Here is a 13,862-nt window from a genome sequence, read left to right on the forward strand (position 1 = left end):
CAAAGGAAGTTGAAGTTTCTATTATTAAACTAATTTGACAAGGATAATGTTAGAGAGACTAAACTTCTAAACTAAATTTCGTAAACAAAATGATATGGTCGTTGATAATTGAATTATTACTCAAGTGTTGACTACGGTACATTACTTATTGGTAACACATAATTTAGTTTGCAAATTTAATTTAAAATTTTAATATCTCTAACATTATCCATTTTGATAATATAAAAAATAATTCCAATCTTTATAAGTACATGTTATTTATTTTATTTTTTTCCAATATAAAATTCATACTCCTAACAATTTTCCTATATTTTAAAAGAATGATTCATAGAAAATATTGAGATTTGAGAGTCATACCAAATGCCGACAATGGATAAAAGCATCAAACAAACTATTGGATTGGACTGGATTCTCACTAATAGTCACCAAATCCAATCCAATCATGTTGGTCGTCATCCAACTCAATCATATTGGTTTAGATACCTAGCATTTAGGGATCCAAATAACAAAAATATTACTCTCATCACATATTTTATGACATTATTTATATCGCCTCTAATAGAAATATGATTCTTTTGTCACATATTTTATACTATTATTCAAATCGCCTCTAATAGAGATAAGACCAACATGTATGTTAAGTGTATCATTACTCACCAAGTAATAGTTTAAAATTTTCAAAACCATTTAAAATCGGATTGAATCAGATTGGATCAGTCGGTTTGGTGGATTGAATGGGATCTCATCTATCCTAGTTTCAGACTTGAATGTTTCTATTTCTTTTCCTTTGGTCTAATGGATGTTTTTGCTCCTTTATCTTTTGGCATAGTTGGATGTTTCTGATTCTTTGAATCAATTAACTCTTTCAGATAAATAAGTATACAGAACTCGAAAAATTAAAGTATCCAAATAATAGAGTTAACAGGTTAGATACATAGAGTTTTGTCTCAAACTGAAATCAACTACATTTCAAGGAAAGTGAGTATAATAGGCGCTTTTGTCAATCCATCGTAGCACAATTTTTGTGAGACCAATAGTTAATTAAACTTCAAATTCCATAAGAAATTCCTAATTGAACTCAATATCTCAAGGCAAGAATTCTCAGAAATATACATATATATGTGGTAATTCATATTGCAATTGTCATAACAAAATTTACATCAATTTGCCACGACCGAGCAGACATCAAGTGCCTGCATCTTACGGTCTCAAACGATTGTCTGTGCTAATAACTCAAGAAGCCCTTCATTGGGTGTTCCATCAGCGACCGCTCACACAAAAACATGAATCTTAATTAGCTCTTGTTTTTGTGAATGAATAAATGAATTAGTTGTTGGGACCCCAACAGCTCAGGTACATGACTGTCCTCAAAGACTCCTCTGATTTCTTCATCTTCTGATCTCTCACTTTACTCAGAGCTGAGGAAGAAGGAGAAGAGAGCTTGCTGTTGGCCTGAGAAAATGACCTCACTTGACTCTTGGCTTGTTGGCCTGCATATCTCAAGGCAGAGTTCCATCTGCAAATCCCTTGGTCCTTGAGTGCCTCCACAACTCCAACACTTGCTGCCACTATAGCGTTGCTTGCACTTGATGAACTCATGCTTTCTTTCCTCTCCCTTGATATTCTGAATTCTTTTGCGAGTGATTGTGAATGTTAAAATGTTTGATGAAGGAGAGAAGAACGAAGTGGTCTTTATATAGGAACTAGAAATGATGGGCCCTTTCCACCAATTACTAGAGGCGGTTTAGAGAGTGCGAGGCCAATGGTATATTTATATTGGAGGTGGATTCTTTATCCTTCTATTTCCATACTTTTTTAATGTTTTTTTGTTTGTGTGGTTACGGTTAAACCACGTTAATATTTTATATTTCTATTACTTTTAATTTTATTATTTTTATAAAAAATTAATATAAAATATTAATATGACTTAACCATGACCACATATCACAGAAGGGCATAAGTAGAGTATGAAAATAGAAGTGCAGACAATTTACCTTCATTTATTTTTCGGGGTTTCCGTCACACTCATTGCCACCAACTATACAAAGGAGCCCACGGTTTTCCTTATAAAATCCATCTAAGCCTCAAGTATGGTAGTAAAGGGCCTTCTACGTGGTGACAAGGAAATCTATTCAGCTAAACAATTATATCCAATTACTCTGAAAGTGACAAATCCGATGTAGCAATATATTAAGTACTGGTTTGGTATTAAGGTGCTTTTATAAAAAGTGGGTATAAAAAAGAAGCTGAGCTAAAAATAATGTTTGGTAAACACTTAAAAACAGCTTATTTAACAGTTTTGGGTGAAAAAAAAACTAAAAACGTGAAGCAGCAAAAATGAGCTTATTCTCACAACACAACAAAAATAGTTTTTTTTTTTCAAGACACATCAATACCAAACTAGGGCTAATTTTTGTTCAAAAAATTACTTTGAGAGTAGTGAATTTTCTAGCTAAATATGTGGATAAAATAAAAGAAATTTTAACGAGACACTCCCAGTATTGTTCATTTTTAACGAAAAACCACATTTTTACCTTTTCTTGGTACTATTTACTACACCTTTATTTGTCATTTTTCATCAAAACTAAAGTTTTTTGGACTTTTCGTTAGTTTTTCTTAAAATAAATCGGGAGACATGGAACACTTGTAGTTGTTGGACTTCGTTTGTAGTTCAATATGTTTTGATATCATGAAGAAAAGTGAGGTTCCACCATAAAATCAATTGGCAATACGGGAAGTAAGTCAATCTCTTATAATTTCTTACAAGATTTTTTTCTTTCACTAATATGGAACTCTTTTGCTTTCACATCCTCACACGACCCAATCACATGTGGCAAATTTTTAAAGCAAACACATGTTTTAAAGCTCTACTCTTTTACTTTCACATGTTTGGTTTGAAAATTCACCACAAATGGGAGGGAATGTGAGGATGTGAAGGTAAAAGAGTCATACATTGATGAAATAATAAACCTTGCACAGGCTTATAAGAAACTAGGTTGCTCACTGTATTACCAATTAGTTTTACGGTGAAACCTTAACTTTTTTCATCCTATCAGAGTAGGTTGTCGAACATGCTCCACATCATCTTGTTTGTGTTGTCCTCATGTTATGTTTGAAAATTTCCCACATTTGAGGAGGCATTTGAGAATGAATCTCACAATGGTGGGAGGAGAGACTTTGTATGAGTTTATAAGTAAATTAGATTATTCTTCATTTATTAATTGATTTTATAGTAGAACCTCAACTCTCTTCACAAAGGTTTACGTGCCTACATGTGAACTAATATATGTTATCCACGTGTTATACTTAAAATGACCCCGCACATAGGGGCATGCTGAGATTTTTTTTTTTTTTTTTTTTTTTTTTTTTTTTTTAACCAACGATTACATGATCATCAAAAGGTGATGTAGTCTTTTCCTGATGATGCCGTTAATAGTATTTCTCCGTCTGGATTTGTACCCTCCAGGTGGTGTAGTCTTTTTTATGGGATCGTAATTGCAGTATTTGCATAAATTTTCATCTTTCATCCCTAATAATTCTATGGTAACAATATTTGTAAGAGGCTAAAAATTGACTGCCCTCTACAGCTCTACTCTACAATTTGCACAAACCTGAAAATAATCTTAGGGTAAGATATAATCATTTTCTAGCACAAGCGAGGTGAGGTACGATTCAGAAAATTAATAGTGCATTTTTGCTCACTAACTTAATTATTGTTACTTAAGTTTAAATTTTATGATTTATGTAGTAGATAGATTAAACTCATCCAATAAGTAATGGGTACATGAACAAAAATATTTCTTCCAAAAATTATATTTTGGGGATGAATCTCCGACCTTTAGTATTCTGTAACGAAGTTCTCCTCCATGTCTTAATTAATTGATAATAAAGATTAATGTGCCAACATAAAATGTTTCCAAAGTATGTACGAATTACAATGACCTTAAGCCGAGTTTAATTGGGTCTCAGTTGGGAACCCAAGAATTAAGATTACATAACCTTCCTCATAGACTCTTCTGACGGCTTTGCTTTCTCTTCTCTCATGATTGTGCTTTAAACCCTAGAAGCAGCAAAAGGAGAAGGATACAGCTCCTTGGCCTGAGAAAACAACCTGGTCAGATGGTTCTTGGCATGTTGGTGCATCAGTGTTATGGGGTCGTTCCACCTGCATACCCCTTGGTCTTTCAGGGCTTCCACAACTCCAACTGCTGCCCCCACAATTCAAGACCTAACATATCGATACATGCTAGTTATTTAACAAATTCTAGCTACTTGAATCTTTAAGTGCATGCACAAGAGAAGAATGGACAATTTCCACGTTTGACAAGGTGAGTAATTTAGATGGTAATAAATCAACACAGAAGTTATATCCTCATTTAAGAGAAGAAACTAATTGAATCTATGGCTAATTTGGTGGACGGGGACTTGTTGACTGCTATGTCGATTAAAATACTTTGGTTCACCAATGAATTTGGAAGGGAAGGGAAAATAAATAATCCAAAGAGAGAAAAAGGGCTAAGTTAATGTTGATCGCATGATAAATTAGTTCTCATATATTAATTTGTAAATACATTAATTACAGAGATCTCAAAGATCTAGATTTAACATTTCGTTGTGAAAAGTTACAATTCCTTCAGGCTACAGTCTACAAGTTGTTCGATCAAATGGCCTGCGAGTTCTTGCCTAACTAAAAATGGAAAGAGTGGCTGAATGAATGATCAATTGGGACCCCAGCAGCTGAGGTACATGACTGTCCTCAGAGATTCCTCAGACTGCTTTACCTTCTCATCTTGTCTAAAACTTGAGACCAAAGCAGAAGATGAGGAAGAGAACTTGTTGGCCTGAGAAAACGACCCAAGTTGGTTCTTGGCATGCTGCTGCAGTAATCTCATGGTGTAATTCCACCTGCAGATCCCTTGGTCTTTCAAGGCCTCCACAACTCCAACACTTGCTGCCACTACCCAACCTCTCCTTGCTGCAACTGATGAACTAGTCATACTGTCTGTATATATTTTTAACACAATAACCTTGATGGAAAATTGGAAGAAAATAAAACTGATGTTTGGTTGATGCGTTTGAAATTTGATTTGATGAAGAAACTGGTGAGTGGGTGTTGCTTTTTATATGATGGGAGTGCAGTTCAACTAAGTTCATGAATGTAGGAGGAAAGTGGAAGCCCATAAAATAAAATGGGGCAGAGGGGAAAAACCATGGGAATTAAGCCAATGGTTTTTACAAGCTGGTCACACTCATTGATAGAGGCGACAAAATTAGGTTGGGTAGACCAAGCAAAAGCACACGGTTTTCCTTTACAAAATCCATTTAAGCCTCAAGCATTCGAGGAGAGGAGACACCACTTGTTTTAATTTATGAGGCTAAAACAGTGACTCAAACCTTTTTTTGAAGAAAAATATTATTAACACATTTATTTTTACTTTTTACTCACTCTTATTAAGTTTTGATTATTGAACTTCTTCAATTCATTTGATCTGACGACTGGAAATTGAGAGAGGTGTAAGAAGTAAAAATTGGTGTGTGGATGCAATACCCTTTTAAAAATTAGAGATCTCATTTTCAAAGGAAGTTGAAGTTTCTATTATAAAACTAATTTGACCAACTAGAGAGACTAAATTTTGTAAACTAATGATGTGATCGTTAATGATTGAATTATTCCTTAACTGTTGACTACCATGCTTATTTCTTATTGGTAGTACACCACTTAGTTTGTAAATTTAGTTTAAAATTTTAATTTATCTAACATTACCCATTTGACAATATAAAAAATAATTCAACTTTTTATAAGTACATGTAAATTATTTTTTTTCAATATGAAATTTATATCCTAACAATTTTCCTATATTTTAAATGAATGATTCATAGAAAGAACTGAGATTTGAGAGTCATACCAAACGCCTACAATGGATAAGAGGATGAAACAAACTATTGGATTGGACTGGATTCTCACTAATAAAGTCATCAAATTCAATCCAATCACGTAGGTCGTCAGCCGATTCAATCATATTGGTTTTGATATTTAGGGATCCAAGTAACAAAAATATTACTCTTACCATATATTTTATATCATTATTTTTATCGTCTTTAATAGAGATATAACTCTCTTACTACATATTTTATACCATTATTTGTATCGTCTTTAATAAATATATGATCCACATATATTGATAAGTGTAGCATTACTCGTAATACTTTAAATCTTCAAAACCATTTACAATCGGATTGAATCAGATAGGATCAGTCGGTTTGGTGGATTGAATGGGATCTCATCTATCCTAGTTTCAGACTTGAATGTTTCTATTTCTATTCCTTTGGTCTAATGGGATGTTTTTGCTCCTTTATCTTTTGGCGTAGCTGGATGTTTCTGATTCTTTGAATCAATTAACTCTTTCAGATAAATAATACAAAACTTGAAAAATTAAAATATCCAAATAATAGAGTTAACAGGTTAGATACATAGAGTTTTGTCTCAAACTGAAATCACCTAAGTATGTTCGCCTACATTTCAAGGAAAGTGAGAGAATAATAGGCGCTTTTGTCAATCCTTCGTAGCACAATTTTTGTGGGAGCAATAGTTAATTAAACTTCAAATTCCATAAGAAATTCATAATTCAACTCAATAGCTCAAGGCAACAATTCTCAGAAATATACATATATATGTTTAATTTATATTGCATTTGTCATAACATAACAAAATTTACATCCATTTGGCTCGACCGAGCAGACAGCAAGTGCCTGCATCTTACGATCTCAAACGATTGCCTGTGCTAATAACTCAAGAAGCCCTTCATGGGGTGTTCCATCAGCGACCGCTTACACATGCAATCTTAATTAGCTCTTGTTTTTGTGAATGAATAAATGAATTAGTTGTTGGGACCCCAGTAGCTCAGGTACATGTCTGTCCTCAAAGACTCCTCTGATTTCTTCATCTTCTCATCTCTCTTAATTAGCTCTTGTTTTTGTGAATGAATAAATGAATTAGTTGTTGGGACCCCAGTAGCTCAGGTACATGACTGTCCTCAAAGACTCCTCTGATTTCTTCATCTTCTCATCTCTCACTTTACTCAGAGCTGAAGAAGAAGGAGAAGAGAGCTTGCTGTCGGCCTGAGAAAACGACCTCACTTGGCTCTTGGCTTTTTGGCCTGCATTTCTCAAAGCAGAGTTCCATCTGCAAATCCCTTGGTCCTTGAGTGCCTCCACAAATCCAATACTTGCTGCCACTATAGCGTTGCTTGAACTTGATGAACTCATGATTTCTTCTCTCCCTTGATATTCTGAGTTCTTTTGGTAGTGATTGTGAATGTTTAATGTTTGATGAAGGAGATAAGAATGGAGTGCTCTTTATATAGGAACTAGAAATGCTGGGCCCTTTCCACCAATTACTAGAGGCGGTTAAGAGGAACAAGGTTTTTAAAAATTCTTAAATCGTGTCTGTTCAACATACAGTATGCGGTCAAAAATCATTTTAAATATTTTTATTTAAATTTAAATATAAACAGTACTTAATAAAAATTGATCGCATAATATATGATGAACGGATACGATTTAAGGATCCTCAAGATTCTCATAAAAATGATCTGAAGAGGATCCTCGTACGGTTTAGAGAGTGTAAGGCCAATGGTATATCCGTCACACTCATTGCCACCAACTATACAAAGGAGGGACTTGGATCCTCTCTTGAGCTTAAGGAAAGGATCATTCTAACCAAGGATCTTAGACGTTGGATTTTCATCCAACAGTAATAATTATTATAACTTAAAAAAAATCTTTTATTTGTAACCGTTTGATAAAAATTCAACGGTCTAAAATCATTAGTCAGAAGGATCCTCTTCTTAAGCTGGATCCAAGTCCACAAAGGACAAAGGAGCACACGGATTTCCTTATAAAATCCATCTAAGCCTCAAGTATAGGAGGAAAGGGTCCTTTACGTGGTGATAAGGAAATGTATTCAGCTAAACAACTATATCCAATTACTTTGAGAGTGACAAATCCGCTGTAGCAATATTAATTTTTGTTCAAAAAATTACTTTGTGAGTAGTGAATTTTCTTGCTAAATACGTGAATAAAATAAATTGGAGGACGTGGAATACTTGTAATTGTTGGGTTTTGTCTATAGTTCAATATGCTTTGATATCATGAAGAAAATTGAGATTCCACCATAAAATTAATTGGTAATATGGAAAGTAAACCAATCTCTTATAATTCCTTGCAAGGTTTTTTTTTTTTTTTTTTTTTTCACCAATGTGGAACTCTTTTACTTTCACATCCTCACACGGCCCCTCACATGTGGCAAATTTTCAAAACAAACACGTGTTTTGCGTCACTCAATTCATATTGTCCATGTGTTTGATTTGAAAATTCACCACAAATGAGAAGGTATGTGAGGATGTAAAGGTAAAAGAGTCACATCGGTGAAATGACAAACCTTGCACATGCTTATAAGAAACTAGGCTGCTCACTATATTGCCAATTAGTTTTATAATGGAACCTCAACTTTTTTCGTCTTATCAAAGAGGTTGTCCCACATGCTCCACATTGATAGGAGCATATTTATGCGACTTAATTGGCTTGTTCTCATGCATTTACGTTGTGTTTCTTTAGTTATTTTAGTCCTTTATGCCATTTTCGTGTGTTTCTAGGTTCATATGGCTAAGGAAGCAAAAAGGTGCATTTTGGAGCATTTTGGAGCAAAATTGGGCTTGGAATGGATAGCATATGCTTGGAGCAAAAGGAATGGACGAAATTGAAGAGTTGATGTCACAAGGATTCCTACTTGAAGTAGCCACACACCTTCCACCATTTCAGCCGCACCTTTGTCCTAACACTAGAGCATTAATCATTCACTTTTCATTATATAATTCATGCACCATCATGCATATATTCCCCCCCTAGCTGTCTCTCCCATGGATTAATCACCCAAGCCATATTCAATCCACTCTTTGCCGTGCAAACCTCCCTAATTCCAGCCACATTCCATACACTTTTCATTCAACCATTCAGCCACACATTCATTCTCCACTCTTTGCCGTGCAAACCTCCTTCATTCCAGCCATTCCACATGCATTTCCAACCTAGCTGCACCCTACATACATTAATTAATCACTCTTCATGATGGCAGCCACATTCCATACACTTTTCATTCAACCATTCAGCCACACATTCATTCCCCACCATTGCCGTGCATTCCCCTTGCATTTCCAGCTTTCACTCTTCATCATTGCAGCACATTCTCTTCCATATTCCCTCTTTAATCCACATGCATCTTTAATCATTCACTCACATGCTTTCCCAACAAATAATTCAGCCACAATCACACAAAACAACCCATTGCCGTGGCCTCCCATCCCATTTCCAGCATTCCCCTTTGCATTTCCAGCTTTCCACCAACCAACCTAGTTGTCATTCCACATGCATTCCCTCTTTAATCATTCCCTCCTAGCTGCCATTCACATGCTCTCCCATCCATTCTCTCCCTATAAAACCATGCAATGCATTCATACACACATTTCCCATTCACCACAGAAATTCAATCACACAACACACCATCACAAAATCCCTTTGTGCCGTGCCTTCCTCCACCATTCCAGAAATTCATACACACTTCACACCATCACACAACCATTCCTCCATACAAATACCACTCCAAAACCTATCCTTAGACCTTGTGCCGCAACAAAGAGGAAGAGAAGAGGGCCTAAACGTTCATACAATTCAAGTTTGAGTTGTTGGAATGTTTAGGTGTTTCTTTTCCTTTGATTTCAATGTTTAATTTCAATTCTCTTTGTCTTGTACGTATGAGGAACTAAACCCCCTTTAGCTAGGGGGTGATTCGAAACCATGTTTATGCTTGCAATATGAATTGATTACCTTTGGTTGGAATTTCATAAGTTGTGGATTCAATTTGTTTAACTGTTTGATTGATAACTTATTTATGTATGTTTATTGAGAGTGCACGCTTAATTTTCATGCATGAATATGACGCTAGAATATAAGTGAATTTCACCTAATAGTTATGAACTTATATTCACAAGTAGTGGAGGTTGCTTATAAACAATCGCGTCAAATGAATTCTTGGCACTAGTTTCATGCTCATCATAGTAACGAAGGCCTCGTCAACACTTATAGTTTTCATGATGCTTAATAATCTTTGATTGTATCTTTATTGTGCTTTTCACGTAAAGGACTTTTGGAGAATGTTGTGAATTGCGTTGCGCAAACCCATCCAATTCATTAACTTAAGGAGAACTTGACGGTTAATTTAAGCGGACCTAATTAACCCGGGGTGTTGAGTTTCATAATTTATCGAAAGACCAACTAAAAATCAATCTTGTATGCAAGTGTAACATGTGTGGAGAAGAACCTTCTAGCTAGCATTCCATCCATATTTTCATCACATTCATACTTACATTTTGCCCTTAATTACAATCTATTTTCTTTATAATCTGTCCATTTAATTTAATTTCATCCAAACACAATCCCCCCATATTTTGTTAAGTCTTAGTCATTACAATCTATCTTATTTTGTGTTTTTAAGTATTTGGAGTCTTGTGAACTTCTTTTGAGTTTTCTTTAAGTAAGTTAAGTGTTTTAAAGGTTAGTTTTATTTATTTGAGTCAGTTTAAAGTGTTTAGCACCCCTAGCTAATCCCCGGTTAGAACGATCCCTACTTACATCATTACTACAATTGTCACAAATAGGGTTTAATTTGTGTGTCACATAAGTTTCGCACCACACATCACTCTGTTTGTGTTGTCCTCATGTTAGGCTTGAAAATTTCTCACACATAAGGAGGCATTTGAGAATAAATCTCACATTGATAGAATGAGAGACTTTGTATGGATATATAAGTTGAGTTATTCTTCATTTACTAATTGATTTTATGGTAAAACATCAACTCTTTTAACAAAGGTCTGCGTGCCTACATGCCAACTAATATATGTTATTCATGTGTTATACTTAAAATGACCCTGCACATAAAAGGGCCTGCTGAGATTTTTTTTTTTTTTTTTTTTTTTTTTAATGCCAATGATTATGTAGTCTTTTCCTTGTGATGCAGTTATAGTATTTCTCCGTCTGGATTTGTACTATCCGGGTGGTGTAGTCTTTTTTATGAGTTCGTAATCGAAATATTTCTTTTGGATTAGGATTCTTTTTCATCATTTTTTTCATTCTCTCATCTCACATTTTTTATTTTATTTTATTCTTTTTATAATAAATTAATATAAAATATTAATTTAGTTTAACCATAATCGTTCAAATAGGAGGAGATAGAGGAGAAAAATAAAAAAGAGAAGAGAATCCTTCCCCATTTCTTTTAGCATGTTTGGCCTCTCTTTCCTGATCCAGAAATTTCTCCTGTGGTTTTTCTTATGTAATGCTTCTCCTCAATAAAGGTTATTATTCACTTTCTGATGAACTTTCAAGTGATTCACCGTTTGATTTTCAAGTGATTTTACCCTGAAATGATTCTAGCCTTACCAAAATTACTCTCAAGCAAGTCCAGTCAGTCCAGTCACTTCAGCTACAAGCCTCGTACCTAAATACTCTTTAACTAATAGTCTTCAATATATTTAACCATCTGAGCAGGCTTAAACACTAAACTATGTTCACGAGATTCAAAGGAAAAGGAGGAGTGAACTGTAGTATTTCTGTCGCTCCATGGAAAAGTGTCTGATTTCCAGAGTCCTTACATTCTTCCTCATCTTACCCATAAATAGCGTGCTTGCACAGGCTTATAAACTTCGAACAAATTTTTTTCTTGAATGCTAGCAAAACTTAACGCTATTATGGGATGATAAATCGTCTCCTCAGGACAAAGTAACTACTGGCTAATAATTATAAAGAAAAATGATCAAGGAAGAAATTCTGAGCAACAATTTCTGTTTTATATGGTAATTGTTCAAAATTTACATCAATTGGCCCCAAGCCAACATGACAATTAGCCCTAATTTACAACCCTAATCTTAGCTCTTGTTTTTGCGAATGAATCATTGAATTAGTTGTTGGGACCCCAGCAGCTCAAAAACATAACTGTCCTCAAGGACTCCTCTGACTTCTTGAGCTTCTCATCTCTCACTTTATTCAGAGCTGAAGCAGAAGGAGAAGAGAGCTTGTTGTTGGCCTGAGAAAATGACCTCACTTGGCCCTTGGCCTGTTGGCCTACATATCTCAAAGTCGAGTTCCATCTGCAAATCCCTTGGTCCTTGAGTGCCTCCACAACTCCAACACTTGCTGCCACTATAGCCTTGCTTGAACTCATGATTTCTTCTCTCTTTAATCTTCTGAACTTCTGTAGTAGTGACTGTGAAAGTTTTAAGAGTTCGATGAAGAAGATGAGCATCAAGTGCTCTTTATATAGGGGGATTACAAAAGGTGGGCCTTGTCACCAAAACCAGGGGCGTTCAGAGAGTGTGAAGCCAATGGTATTTGTGAACTTCTGTCACACTCATTGATGGAGACAAAATTGGGCTGGGTGGGAAGAAGTAACTCACTGCCCACCAGACTACAAACGAGCACACGGTTTTGGTTATAAAATCCATTTAAGCCTCAAGTATGGGAGGAATTGTATAAGTGAAAATTGTCACTTTGTTTGACAAGCTAACTCGTATTTTGTAATTCTGCTCAAGACTGATAATGAACTAACAATTTCATCCTTTTTTTTTTTCTTTATCAAGCTCTAATTCATTTTTAATTATGTACTTTGTGGTTATAATATAATGTTTATGCTGAGAATGAGTATTATATTGTTAGGCAGAGGGTTTTTGCATGGACTTATAGTGGCATCCTAATTTTTTTTGTAGTTTTAAAGCAAGTTGTCACATATAGTCCAATAGGCACACGCACAACATCTCTGCAATTGGGTTGTTCACATATTAAACTTAAAAATTTGTTACACATGAAATATGTATTAAAAATGAATTCAACATTAATGAAACGAGGACTTGTATATGAGCTTTTAAGTAAACTGAAATACTATGTCAATCAACTTTAGAATGAAAGTCCAAACATTCTAACGTGTAATGTTATTAATAGCCTAAAAAGCCCTAAAAGTAACATCCTAAAATAAAAGAGCACCAATGAGTAGATCAAGACAGCAATATAAATATATAAATAAATTCATATGGTAAATTGATAATTAGAGCAAAAAATTTACATCAATTTGCCCTGAGCAAACATCATGAATTTGGCCCCAATTTTACAACCCCAAACGATCACCAATGAAAACTCAAAAGTTCCTTCACGGTTGGGTTGTGCCATCAGCAAACCGCTTAATTGTACAAAAACCTGCAAGCAATAATATTTGCTTTCGTTTTTTTGGTCACTTAAATTAGTTGGGACCCCAGCAGCTTAAGTACATGGCTGTCCTCAAAGACTCCTCTGATTTCTTCACCTTTTCGTCTCTCACTGATCTGCTCAGAGCTGACGAAGTAGGAGAAGAGAGCTTGCTGTTAGCCTGAGAAAATAACCCAATTTGGTTCTTGGCTTGTTGGTGCATGGATCTCAAAGCAAAGTCCCATCTGCACATATTTCTTGGTCTTTCAATGCCTCCACAACTCCCACACTTGCAGCCACTATAACTTTGCTTCTTATTGAACTCATGATTTTTAAATTTCCCCTTGATTATTTGAAACTCCCCAGCTGTGAATGTGAATGCTTGAGTGTTGATGAAGATATCACGAGTTAAATCTTTAAAATGGGGGGGTTGAAATGATGAAAAAATTAATAAGAATCTTAATGAAACATTCTCAGAACTATTCACTTTTAAAGTTAAGAATATTTTTATATTGAAAAATCATTCCTAGTACTATTTACTTACATCTTTATTTCGTCATTTTCATTAAAACTAA

At 34.9% G+C, this 13,862-nt stretch overlaps 4 protein-coding genes and 1 pseudogene across 4 annotated transcripts; all 5 read right to left on the minus strand.

Moving 5' to 3' along the window:
• Positions 1-1,086: 1,086 nt before the first annotated feature.
• LOC148694098 (uncharacterized) lies at positions 1,087-1,675 on the minus strand. Its single transcript, XM_088699607.1, has one exon. The coding sequence runs from the start codon at positions 1,597-1,599 to the stop codon at positions 1,327-1,329; it is 273 nt and encodes a 90-aa protein (XP_088555733.1). The 5' UTR covers positions 1,600-1,675; the 3' UTR covers positions 1,087-1,326.
• A 2,851-nt stretch (positions 1,676-4,526) lies between these two features.
• LOC137738715 (uncharacterized) lies at positions 4,527-5,144 on the minus strand. Its single transcript, XM_068478187.2, has one exon. It carries the CDS (start codon positions 4,995-4,997, stop codon positions 4,719-4,721), a length of 279 nt encoding a protein of 92 aa, XP_068334288.1. The 5' UTR covers positions 4,998-5,144; the 3' UTR covers positions 4,527-4,718.
• A 1,446-nt stretch (positions 5,145-6,590) lies between these two features.
• On the minus strand, positions 6,591-7,345 carry LOC148694099 (uncharacterized). The gene has a single exon (XM_088699573.1). It carries the CDS (start codon positions 7,264-7,266, stop codon positions 6,994-6,996), a length of 273 nt encoding a protein of 90 aa, XP_088555699.1. The 5' UTR covers positions 7,267-7,345; the 3' UTR covers positions 6,591-6,993.
• Positions 7,346-11,878: 4,533 nt separating this feature from the next.
• On the minus strand, positions 11,879-12,370 carry LOC137738672 (uncharacterized). Its single transcript, XM_068478146.2, has one exon. The coding sequence runs from the start codon at positions 12,353-12,355 to the stop codon at positions 12,011-12,013; it is 345 nt and encodes a 114-aa protein (XP_068334247.2). The 5' UTR covers positions 12,356-12,370; the 3' UTR covers positions 11,879-12,010.
• A 913-nt stretch (positions 12,371-13,283) lies between these two features.
• Positions 13,284-13,614, minus strand: LOC148694100 (uncharacterized; annotated as a pseudogene).
• Positions 13,615-13,862: the final 248 nt, after the last annotated feature.

This window comes from Pyrus communis, chromosome 9 (genome assembly GCF_041283825.1).
Source record: "Pyrus communis isolate YQ-2024b chromosome 9, ASM4128382v1, whole genome shotgun sequence".
NCBI lineage: Eukaryota > Viridiplantae > Streptophyta > Magnoliopsida > Rosales > Rosaceae > Pyrus > Pyrus communis.

Coding starts and splice junctions, on each gene's coding strand:
- LOC148694098 (XM_088699607.1), bottom strand. CDS start 1,599: ATGAGTTCATCAAGTGCAAGCAACGCTATAGTGGCAGCAAGTGTTGGA.
- LOC137738715 (XM_068478187.2), bottom strand. CDS start 4,997: ATGACTAGTTCATCAGTTGCAGCAAGGAGAGGTTGGGTAGTGGCAGCA.
- LOC148694099 (XM_088699573.1), bottom strand. CDS start 7,266: ATGAGTTCATCAAGTTCAAGCAACGCTATAGTGGCAGCAAGTATTGGA.
- LOC137738672 (XM_068478146.2), bottom strand. CDS start 12,355: ATGCTCATCTTCTTCATCGAACTCTTAAAACTTTCACAGTCACTACTA.